The 22,239-nt window shown below is 48.8% G+C and overlaps 10 protein-coding genes across 10 annotated transcripts; 5 read left to right on the forward strand and 5 right to left on the reverse strand.

Moving 5' to 3' along the window:
- Positions 1–1,305: 1,305 nt before the first annotated feature.
- On the reverse strand, positions 1,306–2,455 carry N7489_006295 (uncharacterized protein; the record flags this gene model as incomplete). Its single annotated transcript, XM_056712045.1, has 4 exons — positions 1,306–1,590; positions 1,649–1,742; positions 1,808–1,903; positions 1,959–2,455. The coding sequence occupies 4 exons, from the start codon at positions 2,453–2,455 to the stop codon at positions 1,306–1,308; spliced, it is 972 nt and encodes a 323-aa protein (XP_056565760.1).
- Positions 2,456–3,395: 940 nt separating this feature from the next.
- N7489_006296 (uncharacterized protein) lies at positions 3,396–4,780 on the reverse strand (the record flags this gene model as incomplete). The annotated part of the gene is made up of 4 exons (XM_056712046.1): positions 3,396–3,688; positions 3,744–3,875; positions 3,925–4,031; positions 4,092–4,780. The coding sequence occupies 4 exons, from the start codon at positions 4,778–4,780 to the stop codon at positions 3,396–3,398; spliced, it is 1,221 nt and encodes a 406-aa protein (XP_056565761.1).
- A 2,314-nt stretch (positions 4,781–7,094) lies between these two features.
- Positions 7,095–8,557, reverse strand: N7489_006297 (uncharacterized protein; the record flags this gene model as incomplete). Its single annotated transcript, XM_056712047.1, has 3 exons — positions 7,095–7,219; positions 7,276–8,479; positions 8,543–8,557. The coding sequence occupies 3 exons, from the start codon at positions 8,555–8,557 to the stop codon at positions 7,095–7,097; spliced, it is 1,344 nt and encodes a 447-aa protein (XP_056565762.1).
- A 718-nt stretch (positions 8,558–9,275) lies between these two features.
- Positions 9,276–11,523, forward strand: N7489_006298 (uncharacterized protein; the record flags this gene model as incomplete). Its single annotated transcript, XM_056712048.1, has 2 exons — positions 9,276–10,514; positions 10,555–11,523. The coding sequence occupies 2 exons, from the start codon at positions 9,276–9,278 to the stop codon at positions 11,521–11,523; spliced, it is 2,208 nt and encodes a 735-aa protein (XP_056565763.1).
- A 354-nt stretch (positions 11,524–11,877) lies between these two features.
- Positions 11,878–13,173, forward strand: N7489_006299 (serine hydrolase domain-containing protein; the record flags this gene model as incomplete). Its single annotated transcript, XM_056712049.1, has 1 exon — positions 11,878–13,173. One exon carries the CDS (start codon positions 11,878–11,880, stop codon positions 13,171–13,173), a length of 1,296 nt encoding a protein of 431 aa, XP_056565764.1.
- Positions 13,174–13,394: 221 nt separating this feature from the next.
- Positions 13,395–14,129, reverse strand: N7489_006300 (uncharacterized protein; the record flags this gene model as incomplete). Its single annotated transcript, XM_056712050.1, has 1 exon — positions 13,395–14,129. One exon carries the CDS (start codon positions 14,127–14,129, stop codon positions 13,395–13,397), a length of 735 nt encoding a protein of 244 aa, XP_056565765.1.
- Positions 14,130–14,812: 683 nt separating this feature from the next.
- On the forward strand, positions 14,813–15,848 carry N7489_006301 (DUF1769 domain-containing protein; the record flags this gene model as incomplete). The annotated part of the gene is made up of 3 exons (XM_056712051.1): positions 14,813–14,944; positions 15,012–15,552; positions 15,607–15,848. The coding sequence occupies 3 exons, from the start codon at positions 14,813–14,815 to the stop codon at positions 15,846–15,848; spliced, it is 915 nt and encodes a 304-aa protein (XP_056565766.1).
- Positions 15,849–15,982: 134 nt separating this feature from the next.
- Positions 15,983–17,251, reverse strand: lysB (homoisocitrate dehydrogenase lysB; the record flags this gene model as incomplete). Its single annotated transcript, XM_056712052.1, has 4 exons — positions 15,983–16,823; positions 16,880–17,049; positions 17,117–17,157; positions 17,224–17,251. The coding sequence occupies 4 exons, from the start codon at positions 17,249–17,251 to the stop codon at positions 15,983–15,985; spliced, it is 1,080 nt and encodes a 359-aa protein (XP_056565767.1).
- A 747-nt stretch (positions 17,252–17,998) lies between these two features.
- Positions 17,999–18,712, forward strand: N7489_006303 (uncharacterized protein; the record flags this gene model as incomplete). Its single annotated transcript, XM_056712053.1, has 3 exons — positions 17,999–18,098; positions 18,155–18,287; positions 18,373–18,712. The coding sequence occupies 3 exons, from the start codon at positions 17,999–18,001 to the stop codon at positions 18,710–18,712; spliced, it is 573 nt and encodes a 190-aa protein (XP_056565768.1).
- A 1,037-nt stretch (positions 18,713–19,749) lies between these two features.
- On the forward strand, positions 19,750–21,861 carry N7489_006304 (uncharacterized protein; the record flags this gene model as incomplete). Its single annotated transcript, XM_056712054.1, has 1 exon — positions 19,750–21,861. The coding sequence occupies one exon, from the start codon at positions 19,750–19,752 to the stop codon at positions 21,859–21,861; it is 2,112 nt and encodes a 703-aa protein (XP_056565769.1).
- Positions 21,862–22,239: the final 378 nt, after the last annotated feature.

A 22,239-nucleotide genomic window follows, 5' to 3' on the forward strand; every position in this document is an offset into this window, starting at 1 on the left:
GTAGTTGCTGCACAGTCTAGAAGCTTGCCGGTAGGAGCCTCGCCACCTTCCCCCTGGGAATACCGGGCAGCCCAGAGAAACGATATGAGACCCTTTGTCCACAAGCCATTGCAAGATTTTCCGGATGTCCATCAAGCCTGCTCGTGCTCTCATATGTCGGGCAACCCATGTCGCCTGATCAGCCTCTTTCCACGGCAGGAACTTTGTCAATAAGAGAATTGACGTGTGTGTAAGATAGGCACTATAATCTAAGCTTAGCGAGGACTCTATATTCGCCAAACAAGAAAGCGCACCCATGGTGTGCAATCGAAGCTGCGGGCAGGTCCACGGGAGCCACAGTGTGAACCCTGGAAGTCCTGGGATTCGGGGCCCATGGCGCAGTCCCCATAATCCCCACGTCTATGTGAACCTTTGAGCCACGGTAGTGACACCAATCCCGGTCTACGACCAGGTCGATGTCCTATTTTTTTGTCAGACCAGGAGGTGCATCCCGGTATAAGTTCTCGTGTAGACTAGGCCAAACTGTTAGTATATTATATTCAGGGATGGAATATGAACGCGAGCAAAGTGTGGTCTAACCTAATAGAGCAGCGAGAGAGACGTACTTTATGCTCGGTGATATATACCCCTGCAACTATATAGAAACCTCGACCAAAAGGACCCGCCGATATAAGTTATAAAGGCCATTGCTAGTGCTATACTGCTGAGTGGACTAGGCAGGACGGGCTGAAGGGACACGTAGGCTGTTGTGATTGTAGCCTATCTCCACAAGTATCTAGCCTGGAGCTGTCATAGAAGACGTCTTCATATAAAGGTAGAGGATGGATGAGGGTGGATGAGGATGGGGGCCATTCTTGTAGAAAGCAAAAGAGGTAATTAATTCACTGGTTAAATATAGCTAACTAGGAGATGCATGAATAACAATGAATGATGTTTAGGCAGAAATGTCCGACTCCAATGCTTGCTCCTTTACATTTTAACAGACAGCATAGGGTAATTTAGTATAGGGTCCCCAGTATTGAAACTACGGGATCAGGAGAATAATTTATATGTATAAAAATCGATGAATTAACAGCCCTCAAAGCAAACCGAGATCCTGGATCAGCTTTTAAGAGCTAGGGTACGGATCCTTTTATAGGTCGAGGCTGATACCTTAGAGTACATAGTTATACAGTTTAGTAGCTTGAATACCTGCCTATTATTGGCCCACTCTCTGTGAATGCCCTCCCTCTGCCTCTGGGTCGACTCGAGGGCTCATTTTCATTTTCTGGAACATCCTCCGCAAGGCTCCGCCCCTCGCCGTCTTCACTTTGCCGGTTTTAGTGGGCTCCGGTCCATGGTCAGCATGTTTCCCAGGTCAACTGTATCGGTATTACAAACCTTTGGGGTCTCCGTGGGCACTGTGGGCTCTCTAGCATTTTCGACGAGGTCGGCACACATGAATCCAAGCAGAATGTCCATATTCTTGTTTGCGACTTTGTTGGTCGAAAAATCAAGAAGGTCTGTCTTCTTGATGACTAGAGCTTGCGGGGTGCAATGGGCTTCGATTACTCGGGCCTTCATTTGCCCGAAGATCGTGATAGCCATGACCTGTGTTATAATTAACCTATATCAGCTTTCATATAAGGGTATCTTAGTCTGTACTCACTGGAATAGTGTCGTACTCCAAGCAATCCTCGCCTTCTAGTCGTGTAATCATTGTTGCGGTAAGGATCATCACCTCTGCCCGGGTCAGCATTTCGCTGGGCTCTTGTTCAATCAAGATATGAATTAGAGTGTGGGGGGAGTTCCTTTAGGATATAGCAACTCCTTCGGGACAAAGGCAGCGGCCGGCGAGCATCGCATCGATCCCCAAATAGCTGGGTAGAATCTATCGGCGATAACCGATGGCACAATAGTGCTACTGTAATGCATATCAATATACCAATCTCGTGTCGTAATATGGTTGAATATCTTACCTCTTCACCCATTTTGACACTTGCCTAAGGTTAGGGCGGGATTCACCATCTCCCTGGAGGTCGAACTCTCGGCGGAACTGGAAGAACATCCGCTCCAGGCCCAAAAAGACATACCAGACCTGGGAATGAAGGCTCCGAACCAAGGGATCATTTTTGGCGTTCTCCCATTCATCAGTGATTTCCCTCAGGTCTGCCGTGACTTGAGGATCGGTTTCGCAAACATCGGGAACCCATGCAGCACCCTGTGGTTCAAAGAAAATCGGACTGGGGGGATCAGAAGCTGGGGTCTCAAGGTGTTTTCCATCCTCATCTAGCTCAAGAGGTCGGCAATCGATGCTAAGAGATTTGTAGGAGGTAGGATCCATATTCGCGGAAGGGTAAAGTTCGACGTCTCTGTAAATATTTTCGACATTGGCGATGACTTGGCTACGGGCTTGGAGGTTGGCTACAACCCGTTCCCCCGCACCAAAACCCAACGTAGGGAAGCTGGTAGGCATAACGATTAAATGAGAGCTGGTAAAAGCAAACTGGGAGTTAGTGCAAGAAATGGTACGGTGGTTGAGAATCTTTGGGGTCAAAAATGACCAGGTGAAGTGTAATATATCATGTGGCTCGTTCCAACATTGTTAACGGTGTGGTTGCCTAAGGCCTACCACTCCCCATTTGGCTTTGTGTTTGCATGTACCTGGCTCCTTACTAGCGATAATCTCTTTCTTCTATATAGTCAGGTCTAGCTCGTTTCTCTCTCTAAGGTGCTTCGTTAATAATGAGGTACCAACCATAATACAATCTGCCGAAAAGAAGGGGTAGCAAGTAGAAAACATTGAAGCTTCCACACCCTATGGTCGTATGTATTAGGTTATGTGGGGGGAGATTTAATAACTGGAAAAATGGATAAAGTAGAATCAATTCGTTAGGTTCAGTATAGGAAGTGGGAAGGTTCCACTTGCACTTACCATTTTACATACCTCTAGCTTTAACTTCAACACACAGGAGCAGAGGAACATTCGAAGACCGATACTGATTCTGGGTAATGGTGTCTGATAAGAGCTTGCTAGGTGGCTACCTGCAGTTGACTGTAGGTTGACTGTAGGTTGACCTTGGGTATGGGGGTACATGAAAAGTGTTAATTCCGGACCATTACTATTTTCGTTTAGAGAATTTACTACCATTGTTTTTTACCCTTAAGCTCGCCATGTCCATATTTCTGCCAGTATAGAGAAGAATCGCCAAAGATCCGCATCATCATTGGACCATCATCATTGGACAGTTCGTATGGTCATCGAAATGTCAAGACAAGAACTAACTACTAGAATATTTGCAATGGACAGAGTTGAATCGTCCTAACTGGGGATAGCAGAGGAAATGACCGTGATGTTGAATGAGGTCCTTTGTTGTGACTGGTCAGCCTGAGGAGAGGGTGGCCCTCCTATGGCCTTATTTAGTTCTCAGTTCAGGCAGATCCAATAGCTTCAATCGATCCTCCTTTAAAATCCTCTCTGTTGTAACCCGATCTGGATAGTTCCTCATGAACATGTTTGTGAAGTGGGTTCCGTAATGGATCTTTTCATCTGGAGGCTTGCCATCATAAAACTTGGCGATTGGGGAGATCTCAGCTTGGAAGCTAGGCTCATGGAAGTAGGCGAAGGCGTATCGCTCGCGGGTATTCAGGCCGACCTTGTGGGGGGTGGATGGTAGGTACGAGTTGGTCATGAACTGCATCATATCCCCTGGAGAATGGCTGAATAAGAATTCTGAAGTATTTGTAGAGAAAAAAATACGAACCTGGGAATACTGTGAAGACCCCGGGTACAGGAGGTACATAGGTCCATCGATCATCGTGTTCGCGGAAGCCAGCAGCGCTGCTCTTCCAATTCTCCAGCTTCTCATCGGAGTAAGGGGGCCGAATAAATAGGCCTAAAATGATCAGCGAATATACACCCTAAGGATACACTGGGAACCTCACCTCCAACCTCATCCTGGCCTGCAATAACCAAGAGGCCGTAGTCCGTGTGAGACCCAATGCCGCGGCCCTCTTTTCCTCTTCCGTTAGTCTTGTTATTTTGAGGGAACCTGAACGTCAAGGTCAGAATACATTGAGAGTCATTCTTAAATAGAACCTATGTAACTTACCTCAGGGTTCGGAGATGGTGCCATCCATCCTTGGTTAAGGAGGTCAGAGTCTTAGGCTCCAGACTGAGTCCGTGTTCAATTAACTGTAGAAGCGTTTCACCGCTACTACCCAAGGAGTCCATATACTCTTTTATAGGGGCCTTCGTATCAATATCAGGCCAAGGGCAAGGACCATGGCAAGGCCACTTAGCTGCCACTCGAGGCTCTTCCAGAGGAAGATCCTTAGTGACCGTAAAGATCTCTGAATAATCAGCAATACCATCTGTAATTTCCTCCCCAGAGGCAATATAGCCTGCGTAGCTCTGAGTGTCCACACAATTAGCCTTTACATTGGGAGGCAGAGCAAAGAATCGTTTACTGGCAGCAAACGCTTTATTAAAAAGATCCTGCTGCTTGGGATTCATTGCAATCTGAAGGATACCGTCTTCACGCCACGCGTTGATCAACGCCTTTCCCATTTCAACGTCTCCAGGAGATCCGGTGGCCTTCTCGGGCAAAGTGAATGTCTTGAGCTGTCCAACACGAGCCACGTAATTTGGTGGCATTGTGCTACCTAGGTCGCTCGGTGCTGTAGTAGTGGCTAGGCCTTTCGTCTGCTGGCGCGCTAGAAGGTTTGGGGCATGGCGAATAGAGTTGTGACAGATAACTGGTGGACGCAGTGCAATAGAGACACTCCGATGTGAGAGCATTTTGTTGTCTTTCCTTCAAAACCTTTGGATCAGCATATACCTTAAGTCGGGGTTTCATCAACTTACTGAACAGCTATACGAGAGGTAAGAATGGTGGTATGTTGCGCTCAACATTTTGCGGAATATGTCCATACTTATAGCTCGTCAACGGATAATGATCAGAGGTGGTGTGGTGGTTACAACCACCTTAGACAAAAAGATGAGGTTGCATGAAATGCCTCACACCATTTTACTCGCGAAGGCTGTTTTCAAAATCAACCTGGGCTAGCTACGTGATCCCCTCTGGGCTAGTTGCATAGGAGACTTCTTGTAACTGGACTGACTCCAGTAGTCAAAAACAGTATGACGGCTTGAGCACGTCAGAGCCACCCTTCGTGATTATAGAGCAGCTCACTTTCCTAATGTAGCAATGTGGGAATAACGGTAGCTCAATACGATATTAAACATGATATAAACGGAAGCACAGTACCTAAAAGGCTGTAGGTCATACTATAGGGTACCATGAGATCTTGGCGATTTATTCTACCGTGGTATTTTCTTAGACCAATGCTAATCAAGGTCCTCAACGGGGCCGGAGACGTCCTTGAAGACGTCACCAGCGGAGTCCTCAGCGGTGATAGAGCCAACAGGGTAAGAAACCGTGGTCAGACCGAGGCATCCATGATGCAAGGGTGTTTCATTCGTGTGAACCACATATTCCTAGTCATTAAAAGTGCCCTTGCTTTTGCTTTATAAGAGTTTGTGGACAGTTAGTGGCTCGGTGGCCATGCGTAGATGACAAACATGCACGGATTGAAGAATACAGTATATTAATATGGAGCATAACGTTAGATTATACCGAGCGTCAAGTCCTCGTCACTAACGTAGAACAGCCAAGGGCTGGATGTCGTCTACTTTCTCCGGATGTATATTCTCCAAAATGGAGCATACAGGATGCTGAAAGTGATAACATAAACTTGTGGCACCTTCCGAGGTTTATTACCAGCAACTAATTGTCGAGATGGAAGAATACTATGAAACTTGAACCAGTGGATGAGGCTATGAGGCGTCTTTGGGCCCTACACCCCCGGGGCCATCACCTAATATCATGCATTAGCTACTTTATTGCACAGATCCAATGGTCCAATTATACTGCTTCGCATAAGCATTTGGAAGTCCGGACATGTCCTTAACCTTCATTTCCATAAATCATTTGTGGGGCTCCGCTGGGCACACAGCCGGGGCGGTCCGTGTCGGGACGGTCCGCTGGCCACACAGCAACCTTGGAAACCCTAGAAGAGCAATGCCACGTATGAGGCATCGGTCACATAATTTTGGCGTAAATACCATCCATCATTGTGCAACCATCCTAGCGAGGCTGACCAAATGGAATAAAAGACTCGACGGTCAGTGGGAATGCAACTTGATCCCAATTTGGCCATTGTGTAACCTCCCGGCGATCCCTACGGTAAGGCCTCCTTGATGTATGTATATATTTTAGGAAAGGTCTCGCCAAATTTGCCAAGGGCAAGTGGACGAATAGGCTCATGTGTTTTGATCATGCGAAGAAAATGAGGAGAGGGAGGTGTCTGTGCGTCTTAAGGAGAAGAGAAGGAGAAAGAGTGCTGTTTAGAGAAATAAGTAATTGCTATTCCAGAGAATATTTGACATCTAGGTGCCTCCCCCGTAGTCAACTTGGCTTTTGCCCCAGCGCCCTTAGCTGATCTTGCTTACACAGCCTGGGATTGTGCAAACATGATCTCTGGTCATACGGATTCGAGTCGTTGGAACAATATCGGCAATCGATCAGATATCAAGGTCTGATACTAGTTATTCAGGGGTTTAAATAGTTTGACCGCATTAAGCTGGCCAGCATCTCTACTGTCAAAGAAAATTGGACGGGACAAAACGATTGCAGAAAGCTTGTCCCTGCGACACTGGAGCAATAATAGCTTGGACGCCGATGATGGATGACAGACTTGACAAAGATATGTACACAGTACCTTGATTCTTTTAATATCTCAGACGTAACTGCTGAACAATGAAAGTTGTCCGTGACCCGAGGTCCATGAAGTGCATATATAACATATATATACCTAGGTATACTACAGCGATTTTTCACCCCGGAATACTGATGTATGAAAGTATGGTGATGTGAGGGAAAAAGAACGCCTTGGCGGGAGCTCATATTTCCTCCCAAAAGATCAGGGCTGGACTCAGTCCGCCATGATCCCACAACTTAAACGACTCAATGAACACGACATGGAAGCAGGGGGTATGTAACAAATGGGAAATGAACAAATTAGAACGAGAACCACAGAAACATGGTCGTCAACTATGAACTATGTAGTAGAGCGTCAATGTCCACACGGCGGAAATACGAGACATGGCCCATTTCCTTCCAGTAATGAGCCATGTGATCAGGAGAAATAAGGATCAGTTGGGAGTCAATGTAGGTGTCTGCAAATATACGTGTTAGAAATAATCGCTTTGAATTATATAGCAAGGCTGCTTACCGTCACGAAACCCAAGTCCAGCTACATGGCCACGGCAACGCACAATCCGGGCGCCGACAAACGGCTCCTCCATCTCTACACTAATCAAGCCTCTGGATCCAATGTCTTCGGCAACAAACGAGAACTGGCCACGAGGAACATTGGGGTCACCTGTCAGCTTGACAGCTTGCAACGAGCCTCGCTGTCCAATATCTTCCTGGGCGTCGGTTATCTTCGACTGTTTTTCATCGCTGTGTGCTTCGGCCTCTGTCTCTTTCTGCAGAACAAGCAGAAACTCACATCCATGCGCTGAGTAGTCTCCAACCCAAATTCCCTGGTAGGGTTTCTCTGCAGTGGGAGTGTAAAGGACAGGATTGAGTGTTGAATAAGTTAGACTCGCTTCATTATGTACCGGCGAAAACATAAACCCTGGGATGAACCATTTCCTGATACGAAAGAACGATTCCGACAGTTCCCACAAATGTTTCGGTCTTGGCGGGGTTGAGTCCCTCAGATGACGAACTGTGCGTGTATTACTCGGGATGGTTCGTGGTGGCCAAATGGCATCGGGCTCAACCCAAGGACCTGGAGTGGTAAATTCAGAGCAAAGCGACAGCGGGGAGTCTGAAGCCATGGGCATACGTCGCTCCTCTGGCATTGACTGAAAGGATTGGTTTGGGGCTGTTTGGGAGGTCGGGTTTGGATCGTTGAGAAACAAGACAGGATCATCGAAGGCCAGCCTTACACTGGGTTCAAAAGACTGGATCATGACTTCTGGGTTTGATGTCCATACTTGAAACTGAGGAGTGCCACGTCCTGCAACGACTTGGTATGCTTCAATCACACCACAACGATTATCATATCGAGCTATGATCAGCATCCCCGTGTGTTCATGGTCTGCGAACCAGATCTTGTGCTGAGGAATGAACCAACAAGGGTAATATGCAAGATAGAGACGACGAAATGACCCAAAGGGACCTGGGTCTCGGATAGGAGTAGGTAGTCTCTCGTTCACCAGGTTAGCCCACAGCAAGTCATTCGATGCATGATCGACAAGGGCCCGGCAAGTGGCGCCGAGGCGAGCAAGATCTGGAGCCGAGAGGTAAGATGCAATGTCTTGGATGATCTCAGCGGGTAATTCAAGCAACGACAATTGATCTGCGGGTGGAGACGACTGCCCGTCATTAACTGGCTGGTCGATGGGACCATCGTTGGTTCGTTCCTGCTGCATCAAAATGTGAGTACAGGGTCATCCACGGCAATTTTTATCATCAATAGTTAGACATACACTGCTGGTGATCATTGTCATCCTTTTGATACACCGAAACTTTCAAGAGACAAGTGATATGGTTGAGCCTCTTCAGAGTATCGTAAATGACATCACCAGGAGACACAGGAGGGGGAAATGCATGAGGTCACACGGAGATAAGGGGAATCGGTCCAAGCAGGGAAGATGTCTGTTGTGCCTAATATTGCCAATATTGCAGGGTTTAGAATGGAGGAAGCTGGCCAGTTTTCCGATTTCGTATTTGGAGCTAATGTGAGTTGGAAGCTATCGATCAGGTACATGTTGTGGCAGTGCGGAGTAGCTCTGACCTCTTATCTACAATATGTAATTTTTGAATCTCCTCCACATAGCTGACTACCTGCCTATGAAGAGACCATTAGATTGAACACATATTATTTTTCATCTACTTCAATGAGTTATGTCTGTTGTATAGACATGACGAAGTATGTCACGTGTGGTAATATGTCGATATCACGTGGAACCTTACGTTCTGCTATCACCTGATTGCCCAAAGGGGTATCTTGTTTACCATTACCGGAATAGGAAATATGCATCCAGGCACGCGTCTGGGGCCCTGCTGCCTATAAAGCCCCACTTTGTTTGTTTATGTCTTAACTTGTGATCTATAGAATTCTTTTTATAAGCATATCCCTGTGTACACTTTTATTCTGTAAAACATTTCTTTGTTTTGGCTTTAATTGTTCCAATATACTCCCATACTCCCCTGTCCAAGATGGACATCACTCGATCAGGAAGGAAACGGAAGAGCTGTCTCTCAAGTTCAAGAAGCCAGTCACCAGTCTCAAGCCGGACTAGACGGAGCTTGGCAGCGGTGCCAAAGGATGCCAGCTCCAATCAACAGCAAAAGACAGTATCCGTCACACCCAAGAAGTCAAGAAAGAGAGTGCGGTTTTCTGACCCAGGCCCTCGGTTATTGCACGATGAGGATGCCGGGTCAACTGGCTTGACTCCAGCCATGCATCGAACATCGTTCGAGACAGGATCTGGGGACTGCACACCTAGCCGCAAATCCCGACGCAGGTCGGCGCCAACACCACGCTTCCAGCGGTCGTATTACCCGGAGGAGCCGCTTGATGAAACATGCACCGAGCGAAGGATCCAATTTACTCCGCTGCGCCAAATCCTGGATACACGAACACAGAGAAGGATCAGGCGAATCGGGCTGAGCGATGAGATCAATCAGATTGAGCGCGAAAAGCGCGAGACGCGCAAAATGGAAAAGACCATGCGAGCTTTGCTTCAAGAGCGAGATTCCCTAAAAGATGAACTCAGGGCCATGAGACGAGGTGGAATGGGCTTTGAGGACAATTCATTGGCAGAGTCATATTGGATGACACCAGACACACCCAGATCTTGCGAGGAATTATCAGTGGTTTCGAATCACGGTCTGGATGACGCCACTTCATTTTCGAACAGTGAAGGGGAAACTTTTATGTTCAATGACAGTGCTGTCGTTGTGTCCAGCTCCCCTGATTTCCGTACTCGGAGCCATAATCCACCCGTCACTGATAGCTTGATGCTAGCCGACGAACACCAAACACAGAAATCAGTCGATACGGAGGAATCCGGAATTCACTCCCTGGCTCTTGACCTGGAAGCTGCCAGGCAAGAAAAGAAAGACTTGTTCGACGCATGTCGATTAAGAATCTCAGGGTTCAATGACCCTACGATCAGTAGCCTTTTCCGCCAGTCATCTCCACCGTCGGACTTCTTCGAGAATATCATGAAGATCTTGGAAAATGCTCTGTCTCGTGCGGCAGATGCCGCCGAGGCTCTCGAAGGAGTCACCCAAGAATGCTCCGGCTTAGGATTCTCCGGAGACGGAGTGGACGATGTCATATCCGACATGCGGAACCACTTCCGCTCAGCCCGTCTCGAGCTTGAACGTGCGCTACCTGGTGAAACTGCCAACGTCAGTCTTGGGGACGGCAAAGCAACTCTAAGTGCACTGGTGAGGCGCGTTGAGTCACTTGCAAAAGATTTGGGGACAGAGCGCCATTATCATGATGGCTCTCTCGGCCGGGGAAAAGGCTCTCCGAGGGCAATTTGACGCTTTACTACACCGATACGAATCAGCTACAAGAAAAATTGACAGCCTCGAAGATTCAATCGCATCTTCCGCGAGCGATATGCTCCACACGCGGATGCGGATGCAAGAGCTCGAGCGTGAAGGCCAGGAACAGGCTGTTGGGATTGACAGATTAAGCACAGCCCTCGACAAGTATCATTATGAAGTGAAGGGTCTCGAAAGTCTTATTGACAACCTTGAAAAGGAGAACACAGCTACAAAGGAGGACTATACCCGGCAGATATCTAAGCTCAAGAAGCAAGTGGCCCATGAACGCTCAAAACGCCTTTCGGCCGAGGCTACTGCTTCTGAGTCTGAGTCTCGTATCCGGGAACTAGAGGGAACAGTCGAGCACAATCGAATTCGAGCCTGCGACTTGATGGCTCAGGTGGAGCTTCTTGAAAAGGAACATCAAAGAGCCACCGAGAGCCTAGAGCAAAATAGAAGTGAGCTTCAGGCGCACGAAGCAGAGACCGGGACTCTCAATGTCCGCATCTCCGACCTCGCCACTTCATTGCATGGTGCCAAATGTGAAATGCAGCGTCTTCAGAATGTCAACACCGGCCTTGAAGAACAGCTTCAGCTAGAATTCGAAGCTCGAAATGAGCTCCTGGACAAGTGGGCCGCAGATCAAGTGCGATCGTTCGCCCACATGAAGGAGACTATCAACTCGGAACGTCGCAGAGCCAAGGTTCGCGCGGCCAACTGGGAGTTGAAATCGGATGATCTCATGTCAGATGGCACTACAATTGGAGGTGGGAGTGAGCCAATTACTCCTGTTAGCGCCCGATTTGTTGATGTGGAAGTCGGTCGCGGCAAGGACCGGCGACGCATGGATAGCGTTGAGATTTTGGGGGAGGGACTGGATCTTCCCGCCTCGGATTTAGCTTAGTTTTTGTATACACCGTCGCTCTTTTTGTTTATTTATTTTCCTTTGTTCTGGCTCTAATAAAGACCTGTACTCATCTTCTCATTTCTTTTTGGGCTGAACATCCAACTATCTCCAGATCATACCTGATATTTGCCAGGGCGTTTCAGGGACTCGGAGATACGATTGTTAAACGGGTTAAAATGTGGAGCGTTACCCCGTAACTAGGGCCGATCTTATCCAGAAATAATAAAAAGGTTACTATGCTGAGTTGCATTTAATCTATGGACTAACTATCTCCAGATAACAAGAAGCGAGCTCGTATATATTTGCAGGCTGAAAGCCACCGATACCCATGCTCCCCATACCAACTTCATGATGAGACTCAAATCTTCAGTCATTCCTCTCATTGCATGCTGCAGCCCACTTTGTAGTGCCAGAGACGGCATCCTCAAGCACGGTTCTCCTGAATCAGTGGGGCTTCTCCCTGAGCCTCTTCAACAGCTGCCACTAAACTTGAGCCAATACACTATTCCTGCCAACTACGGAACACCTACGCACAATGTGATTCACCCCATACAGCCAGGAGGCTCCGTCGTCATCGGCCACAAGTCCACCATTGTGAGCGCCTTTGCGTTCGGAAATACGAGTCTGTATGCAGACTCCAATGGCACAATGCTTCCTCCCACAGAATGGAATCCGGCCAAAATGGACACGATATACGATATGGCCAGTCTAACCAAAGTTTTCACTGCGGTAGCCGCATTGCGTGCCATTGACGAGGGCAAGCTAAGCTTGGATAAGAGCGTTGCGTCCTATCTTCCCGAGTTCGCGGCCAACGGGAGGGGCAACATCACTGTCTTGATGCTGTTGACCCATACAAGTGGCTTCGCTCCAGACCCTCTGCCCGGACTATACGAAGCACCTTATAAGACCATGCAGCAGCGCATCCGTGCTATCATCGAGCACGAGCTCGAAAATGCTCCTGGATCTACGTATACATACTCGGACCTGAACTTTATGAACCTGCGCTTCCTGCTGGAGAAGGTCACCAAAATACCATTTGAGGAGTATGTCCATTTATTTACCCGCGAGCTCGGCATGACCAGCACCTTTTTCAACAAGGGGAACAACCAGTCCCCTTCATTCCAGTACTTCGCGCGCATGGCGCCGACAGAGTATCAGATCGAAGTCCTGGGAGACGCCGAGCCCAAACGTCCGCAGCCGGTGCGAGGAACCGTGCACGACGAGAATGCCTGGGCTCTTGGTGGTGTGAGTGGTCACGCCGGTCTCTTTTCGACGGCCGGGGACGTGGCAATCTTCTGTCAAATGATCCTGAACAATGGCACATATGGCGGTAAGCAGATACTAAAACCGGAGACTGTGGACTTGATGTTCACAAATTTCAATACCGCATTCCCTGGTAATGAGCACAGTATTGGGTTCGAGCTCAACCAGAGCTATTTCTCGGGACCCATGGCCAATATGCTGGCTGGGGGACACACGGGCTTTACTGGTACCACGCTTGTTGTTGACCGTGAGTCGGATACCTTTATGGTCATGCTGGGCCATCGTGTGTATCCGAACCGGAACTGGGCGAGTAACAATATTGTTCGGGAGGCGATAGGCTATTGGGTTGCCCGCTCGCTTGGTCGGGATGTTTCCTTTCCATGATGTTTTGGTCGGGGGTGTCTTGTCAGACAACTATCTAGATAGAGAATGAGACTGCAAACCACAAAGGGGGAAGATGAGCAGAACTTCTGCATAGTTAAATCATGTATTATCCGTGAAGTGCTCAATGGCTAACTGTCCTAGACATTATAAACCACGTGGTATATCTCTATCTGCAAAAGAAAACAAACTCCCAAGTAATCCAGACAAACTAAGCAATTGCGCTACTCGCTGGTCATAGCTCTAGCCTGAGGCTCAATATGCTGTTTGTGACCCGGCCGAGCGACAATAGCCCCAAAGAGATTGAAAATGTTATTACAGCGAAGAATCATGCAATAGAACAAGGTAATTCCCGTAACCATAATCTCCTCTTGTGCAGCTCTGTCATCTGCCTTGGGCCCGACAAACTCGATCTTGCCAATTTTGGTGACACCCCAGCAATTGGCAGTGAATTTTGCCACGGGCATCTGCTGCTCATCCACACAGATAAAGTCCCAGGTCTTGAACCCGGCATCGCTGGTCCATGTCATTGTGACAGGAGATTCGGTATCGGAGAAATTGAGTGAGCGGTGGGTGTACACCGTCCGCCAGCGTTTTTGGGCCAGGAGGTGGGCCTTTTGTCCTCGTAACTCGTAGTCGGCGTTGATAGAGACCGCATTCAGCTTTCCACTGCCGATTACTTCATTGTTCGAGGCTTTTTTGAAAACCATGTTGGCTGTGAGGCTGAATGGGGAAAAGTGGATAGTGTATAAGGGGACTGCTTCGGGACTATTGGCGTCGGAGACAATGGCCTTCCATTTCTTCCATGTGAAGTCAACTTTAAATGTGGAGCTCTTGGTGGAAGTCTGCATGTATTGTGGAGTATCGGATGAAGCCATTTTGTTTGAGTCGACTGCCGTAAATGGGTTTGTAAAAGTAGGAGAGGTTTTAATGGGTTGAGGGATATCTGCTGAAGCCATTGTGTTTTTTTAACCGTCGGAAATTTAGACTACTTATATAGTTCATCTCATCAGCCCGGGCCAAGGCGCAAAGTCTTGGCATCCCCATTTAGGGTTTATCGAGCTAACCTCTTTGGGTGCAATGTACCGCTCCAGCCAATCAAATCCGAGACTGGGGCCTTTCCGCGGGCTGTGATGTCATTCCCAAATTGGATTTTGGGGCCAGCTGAGCAGGGCTGAGTGTTTGCATCCACGAAGTGCGAAGTAGTTGGATAAATCAACAGACTAGAACCCCCCTGGGGAGTTAGCATCCCCGTGTACAGCCCAATGTTGGCTTGGTTTAAAAGGTTATTTTCATTCGTGGAAGATGCATGCTATCTTACCCTAGATCAACGCACTTGAATTCCTGGGCCAATTGGTAAATCTCAACACTGATAATGTTGGCAAATATTATCCAGAACTCTTCAATACCGGCTATGTCTTTGGTTATTGTTATTCGGGCATAGTTGTAGTGAGAATTCTGACCGAATTGCCCCTGCTTATCAATACTTGATTGTCTTCTGGAAGAACGATGACGTTGTTGGGCGTCAAGCCTATAAAATTAGATTCATCGGCAACGCTCCATATAAATTTCTAGCAACAGCTTGTTAAACTGTATTACTCTTTCGCAAATTCATTAAACCAATCTATTATCCACCACAAGTATGGTTAGCCAGGACACCAACGCGCACAAGTACCGCTTGAAGGTAACGGCAGGCGCAGGTTACGACCTCAAGACCCATCAAGTTGTACCTGTAAACGGCGAAACAGTACGAATTGAAAACGAGCATGCTATCGTAAGTCTCTGCGTGCGGGTCCAAAATTATAGAGGTATTACTTCAACTCTCATATCTTCAGTGAAAGAGTGGAGCTCATCGTCAAACAGGCTATCCCGAGAATTCACCATCCACAAGCCCATATTTCGACCACCCTCTCCATAAAAAGGACCTATATTCCATATGTTTCGCAATAACCTTCAAAGAGCCGGTGAACGGAGACAACCTCGTCTTTGGCAATGACTTCGATCACCCAGTCCGCGACATCCTACCTCCAGGGTTCAATGCCGCGCTACGGATTGTCCAGTGGACGCTCGACCCTGGTCTAGACGGCGATGTCTATGCTGATAAGCCGTATCTGTACAGCCCGGCATTGGCATCGTGGGACCTGTTCCGCATCGGAGATAAGATGCGGAAATCAGACGAGGTGCCAACCCTCCATGACGAGGTTATTGAAGAAGGTTCTTATAGCGAAGATGCTGCCAATGTGCGTCAGAAGTTCAATATCCCCGAAACAGCCATGGGCCGCAGAAAGCATTTCCAGGACGAGGCGAACAGAAAGGAGTTCGAGTTTGAGCCTGGGAGGATGTATGTTGCTGACTTTGGGAATCCCTATTTGGCATTTGAGGGTCAGTGAAACGCAGTGTTGCTCATTGGGGTCGTCAGCTCACCGATCATAATAGATTTCTCTGTCCGTCTTCCTGGATTCAACCTACATATCATGAAGTACGTGGATGAGAGCAACCATGAGCTGCGGTATACGCTCAAGGACATTTCAACCGGACGGGTGTATCTTGCTGTGGTGTTCTCGGTCGTCCTAGGTGAACCGGAAGACGAGAAAGAATATCGCAAGGGTGAACAACGTGATGACAGTCTAGGGAAGTTTGACTGGGAGCCAGAGCCATCGTCTAACGATATTGAGTGATACATTACTCGATTTACAGATAGAGGCGGGTCTTTATAATACAATTAAATGGTTGTCAATTCATGCAAGGGAAAACACTGAATTCATCTCTAAGTATCGTCTGCAAACTTTGACTTATATATACGAGTTTACTTTTACAGTCTCTTCAGGACATCGTCCAACACCTGCTGGGTGGTAGCCTTTCCGCCCATATCGGGGGTAAGGAATTGGGCAGCATCCAGGTTACCATCGACAGCAGCGTAGATCTGAGCAGCGGCCTTCTCCTCACCCAGGAACTCGAGCATCAGAGCAACACTGCGGATAGTAGCAATGGGATTGGAGATGCCCTTGCCCTCGATGTCAGGGGCACTGCCGTGGCAGGGCTCACCGATAGCGAAGCCGTCACCAACGTTGGCACTGGGGACGAGACCCAAGCTGCCAACAAGGGCAGCAGCACCGTCGGAGAGGATGTCACCGTAGAGGTTAGGGGCAACAATGACATCGTAGAACTCGGGCTGGCGGAAGAGCTTGTAGACCATGGAGTCGACGATCTGCTCCTCAACGAAGACGGAGGAGAACTTCTCGGCGGAAAGAGCACGGCGCGCGGTCTCACGGAAGAGACCGTCAGTCTGCGAGAGCACGTTGGACTTGTGGGTGATGGTGACCATGGGCTGTTCACGGGTAGAGGTGGGGGAAGCGGCGCGGATGTTCTGGCGGCGGAGCGCAATCTCACCGGCGATGTTGGAGATGCGGAACGAGGCCTTCTCGGAGATACGCTTGATGGCCTCGGCGACCTTGCCGTTAGGGCCCTCGATGGTGCGCTCTTCCTTCACGTACAGGTCCTCGGTGTTCTCACGGACGATGACCAGGTCAATGGGCTTGCCATTGCTGTTGCCGGCGGTAGTCTTAACGGGGCGGACGTTGGCGTACAGGTCGAGCTTCTTGCGCAGAGCGACAATGGGCGATGAGTAGCCGGCGACCTTGGTGCTAGGGGAGCTTTGGAAATTATCAGCCGGAATTGCGCGTGCTAAAACAGTGACATCGTGGCTTACCTGACAGCACCAAAGAGAGCACCGTCACACTCCTTCTTCAGGGTATCCACAGTCTTGTCGGGCAAAGCGGTTCCGGTCTTCTGGAAGGTCTCGTAGCCAGCATCGAGGTCGACGAAGCTGAACTTGAGGTTCAGGGATGAGGGGAGGGACTCGAGGATCCGACGGCCGGCCTATGTTTCATCAAGCATCATTCAATCAGTGAATTGGCTCGCATATTGATTCTTGAGAGTTACTCACCGGAATGACCTCCCGTCCGATACCGTCTCCGGGGATGAGACCTATAAGATTCCGGCCATGTCAGTCAATTGCCGAGCCACGAGATCGCAAAACAAGGGCGATTGTACCAATGCGAAGTGTCCGGGCAGCAGCCATTTTGATAGACTTTTTTTGAAGAGTTGCTTTCCTGAAATCGACAATCGCCGTCATCGGAGCTTTGCATTTTGTATACGGCACCGGATTATTGTTGATCCGTCATACTAATCCCGGGGTCCGGAGAAGAGGACTCTTCTAACTCATATTATTTCCAACGCAGATCATGAAACAAGATCTAAAAGCAATATTCTCTGCTTGGCTATTCATTTCAGGAGAAAATGGTACAGTCAGTCGGGAAAATATACCAAGGTTGCGCATGGGGATACTCGGACTACCTAAACGGGTCACTTCTCGCGAAGTTGAATATGGACAACTTTTTGCATGTTCCCTCCCTTCAAGGTTATTTGACGGTCTCACCGAAGTTGAAAATATCCATTTTTATTGTGTTGTTCAATCTTTACAGCCATTCAAGTTCATCTATGCTAAATGCTATATACACTAAACCCAAATGGGTCACTTACCGCGATGTAGATCCACCGGCGTCGAGTATACAAAGTCTTTGACAGAGATTGAGCTCACCCTGAGAGTAGATATTTAAAGTAGACCAAATCGCACTCGATTTATCATGATTTATTCGATTCCTTATTCCACTGTCACCCAAAACTTATTATCAACTCTTTCTTCGAATCTGGGCCTCACCATGCTGTCTCGTTCATCGGATTCTCCAATCTCCACTGGGAAGCGGAACATTGCCATAGCAGAGATTGTCATATATTCCCTCGTCCACATTGCACAGTTTAGCATAAGATGCTTGCAAGAGTGGCGATACTGGCACCACAACAAGAACAAGAGTATCGGACGCTGGTGTTCTATTCTTGGTGGAGTATGGTTGGTCTTCTGTCACAGAGTAAGTGGAAGACATTCCGCCAATTTGGAAGATATGGTCATTGAAATCCTTCACAGTTCGCATAGCGGGCTCGGCTCTGGTGCTTTCCAGCTCACACCCGGATAAGCCAATGCTCATTGCTGAATCCATCTTGCAAAGCGTGGGTCTTTCGCCCCTCTTGTTTGAGGTCAGCTTGATCTTATTGCGATGGTATGTTGAGAACTCCATTAGCCCTGGGAGTCTTTCTTGTTTTGGAGAAAAGAAAATCACATGCTGACGATTTTTCTCCGAATAGTGGACAATCCGGAGAAACAGGTCCTGCGAATTCGAAATGGACCAAGCTAATCCGGTTTGCTCTGCATTTCTTCCGCTTTCCGATATTCATCGCCATCACGCTAGCAGTGGTGAGCGGATGTATCAACATGCGCACATTGGGAGAAGCTGGATCTATTGTTCTTGTTGTCACATTCGCCTATGTATGCGGTCTTGTTGGTTGGCTTGCAATAAAATCGCGGTCGATTCTTCCTGAGTCCGGTCACCATGCCGTGTTTTTAACGCTGTTGACTCTATCCAGGGCAAGCTTGTCCATACTTGTCGCATTTCACACAGCCAGGAAGTCTTTGATCGCACTATAGCGTTATCAATATGACACGGACTATTTAACCGGACTTGATGTAAATACTCAACCCACCTTGATTCGGCGTTTAACGCAGAGTAGGCAGCCATTGCTCCGGGGCACACCAACCATTGTGAATCATAAGTTCATAACAATGTAAAGAGACTAAGGGAGTTGGAGAAGCCTCGTGTAGGATCTGGGGCCATCACGTGTTCTGATCGGGCAAGTCCCGGGATTCCAAGGTTCTCTCATTGGTTGAAAGGCAGAGTATATCCATGGGTCCAAAGGATAATTGACCATTTGCCTTGAATCAGAAGTAAACATGCCATAGTTATACTGTCGAAAGACGGCATATTCCAATCTATCTTCCAACTTGTATTCGATGACTAGTATTACCTTCATAGAACTTCCTCTAAAGCCAGGTGTTATACTTAACGATACATGGCTTAGCTATTAGACATATATATATCTAGACATATATAGGCACTCAAGCCACTGAAGTTTCGCAAATAGAGCCCAAACTGGGGAAGTCCAGTTCGGATAGATGAGTGTTGATGTTCTGCCTCAGGCACAAGCTGCCCCTTACTGGAGATCCACTTGGAAAGGTGTCCAGATACCATGTTTCAAACCTCACAGGGGGTTTCAGTACTCCGTACGGTAAAATTAATTAGACCCATCAAGGATGGAATCACCTGTCACATAGAAATGAAAGCCCCTGAGACAAGGAGTACTGTATGGAGTACGGAGTACAACGTAAGGCGTTGGCCTATTGGACGCGCTAGCCTTAACTAGCGTGTATGTATGTAATAGTTTCTGGATCGGCCCTTCTTCACACCCTGTGTCCTCTTGTCTCATACCAATTCTCTATCCGACTTTAACGCGTTGGATCTGAACCCTCCTGGGAACATGCAGTGGGATCTGCCTGTATCCGATTAGACGTCACAACAATCCCGTTTTGTCCTGATTCCAGGAACACCCCTGTGCTCTGCATACGCGTTACCAGATTCCCCTCGATTGCCGACACGCCCTTGTTCGCCTGACGTACCCTCAGCGATAATGTCCGATAACAATCCCCATCACCCTGGGGTGCGCAGCTTGCTAGCCAAGTTTGAAGGCCAAAGCCCCATCGCCTCTCCGCCGTCTCGTGGCCGATCCCCAACTGCTTCAGACTCGTCAGGGACGGTTCGACAGCTGTCCAAGGTCCGGGCTAGCTTTGTCACTGTAGATGGGGTCATTCAGTCGAATCCTGCTTCGCCATTGAGGAAAACAAGCGGGCGCAGCGATAGCCCTGGAATGTTTGGACCGAAGATCAATTCGGGAGATGCGGAGTCGGGCCGGCAGAGTATGATCTCCCCCACCCCCGTCAGTCGCCTGGACCACACACAGAACGCGACTCTGGGACAGATAATGGCTGAGGGTCGACCGGAGGAAGCCTCTGAAACCAAGAATGAAAAGAGTCAAGCTGCCAAGGAGGAACCAGCGCGCATTGAGACCGAAACGCGGTCGCGAAACACTCCGCCAAAACAGACAGAGGAGCCCACCGCCACGGATACCAAGGCTACAAGCTCCGACACTCCCTCGCAAAAGTCAGATTCATCAGTAGTGATTAAGAAGAAGCCTTCTTCTGTTGGGTCTGCCCGCAATGCAGCGAGCAAGTCCGCGCCCACTACTGCAGCTTCAACTGGTGCGAAGCCTGCTGCCCACAATACAAGCTCCAAGCCCACAGCTCGCGAAGTGGCTAAAGAGCGCGCCAACTCTTTGGCCCACAAACCGAGCCGTGTCTCACTGAATCCCAAGACAACAACACGGCCAACCCGCGGCTCAGCACCGGCACAAGATCCTTCAAAGCCACATGCCGCAGGTGCATCCAGCAGGCCAGGAGTGAAATCCCCACCCAAACCTGCCCGTGTACCCGGCTCGATGAATACGTCAAACCAAGCATCCGCTGCTAAGCCAGGAAGCACAGGGGCTTCGAGCACGCGCACTACTACCAATACATCAACCCTCACAAGAAAGCCTTCGTCCCTCAAAAGCGCAACTGGGGGTCCGTCGCGTGCCACTACTCCTAGTACCAGCATCCGCAGACAATCTTCTCGCCCTTCGTTGCCTGCTCAAGCAGCCAATGATACAACCACTAAACCGGTCAATGAAGGTTTCCTCGCGAGAATGATGCGGCCTACTGCTAGCTCTGCGAACAAGTCCCATCTCCAGGAAAAGACTGATGCAAAGCATGTCACCAGGTCAACCTCTGTTTCCAAGGCCCCCAGGCAGTCAACTGGGAGGGTGCCAGACCGTAGTGTTCACCAGGTGAAGCCTAATGGCACTGCCCTTCGACCTCAGAGTCAGAAATCCCAGGCTCAGAACAAAGAACCTGCGCCGCAGAAAGATGAGCTTAAGCCCTCCCAGAAGAAACAGGAAAGTGAGAAAGAGAACATTGTGAAGCCTATCACAGCCATTGCGAAGGAGTCTACGACGGTGGAACCCGCTCCAGTTGCGGCTGTGGAACAGCCCGAGACAGCTTCCAAGCCAGTTGAGACCGCTTCCCCTGCTCAGGTTGAGGAGCCTACGCCGGAAGTTGCTGTCGCGTCTCCTGAGCCAACCGAGAAGTTGATTGAGGTGCCTGAGCCGATCATCGAGGAGACAGTGACTGAGAGCTCCTCTGACCCTGTCCCAGTTGAGGATGCTACGGAGGTGCGGGCTGAGCCTATCGATTCAAACGACGCCCAGGCTTCAGCAAAGGCTGAGGTGGATGCTCCCGTTGAGGCCCCTGTTGAGCCTATCGTCGGAGATGCCGAGGAGAAAGCTGCCGAGGAGAAGGCTGCCGAGGAGAAGGCTGCTGAGACCACCACCGCAACCGAAGAGATTACCGCAGAGCCCGTGGCAATCCCGACGGCTGACGATCAGGTGAAGGTCGATGAGAAGCAAGAGGTCTCGGTGCCCGAACCAGAAGTGCTCGAGACTCCCAAATCAGAGACCAAGGCCGAGGTCCCCGAAAAAGATGATGTGCCGGTGAAGGAGGCTACTACCCCTGAAACTTTGGCAGAGGCCGCAGAGGAGAAACCCGCTGAGGACAAGTCCACTGATGGGCCTGTCCCTGATGCGCAGCCCGCAACTGAAGCTGAGTCGACCAATGTCGCCATCGATATTGCTAGTCTGGCATTGAACTAGACGCTCGGTATCAGAACTGCACCGCGTTTGTCTGAAATGGATTTCGCTGGCCCATCTCCGCTTCTGGTAAATCTTGGAACAACATTTTAATCTTCTCTGGTCATACTCTTCACTATTGTCTTCTATCTCACCAAGCGTGAGCCTCTTTCCATCTATCAAGGCTTACCCTCAACCTTTTCACCATCCATTCTGCCGTGTCTCTTTCTTACTCTATGCTAGCACTTTTTACATCTATCAGTGTTTTGGGTTGTCTTATTCTTTTTTATCTCTTGCATACTCTGTACCAATTTCGTGAGCATATTATTCTTAGCGCTTAGGGGCATTATCCAATTTAGCATCTTGATTTATCAATATAGCGGGGCTCAAAGTTTTCATACT

This window comes from Penicillium chrysogenum, assembly GCF_028827035.1.
Source record: "Penicillium chrysogenum strain IBT 35668 chromosome Unknown utg000004l_segment0_segment0, whole genome shotgun sequence".
NCBI lineage: Eukaryota > Fungi > Ascomycota > Eurotiomycetes > Eurotiales > Aspergillaceae > Penicillium > Penicillium chrysogenum.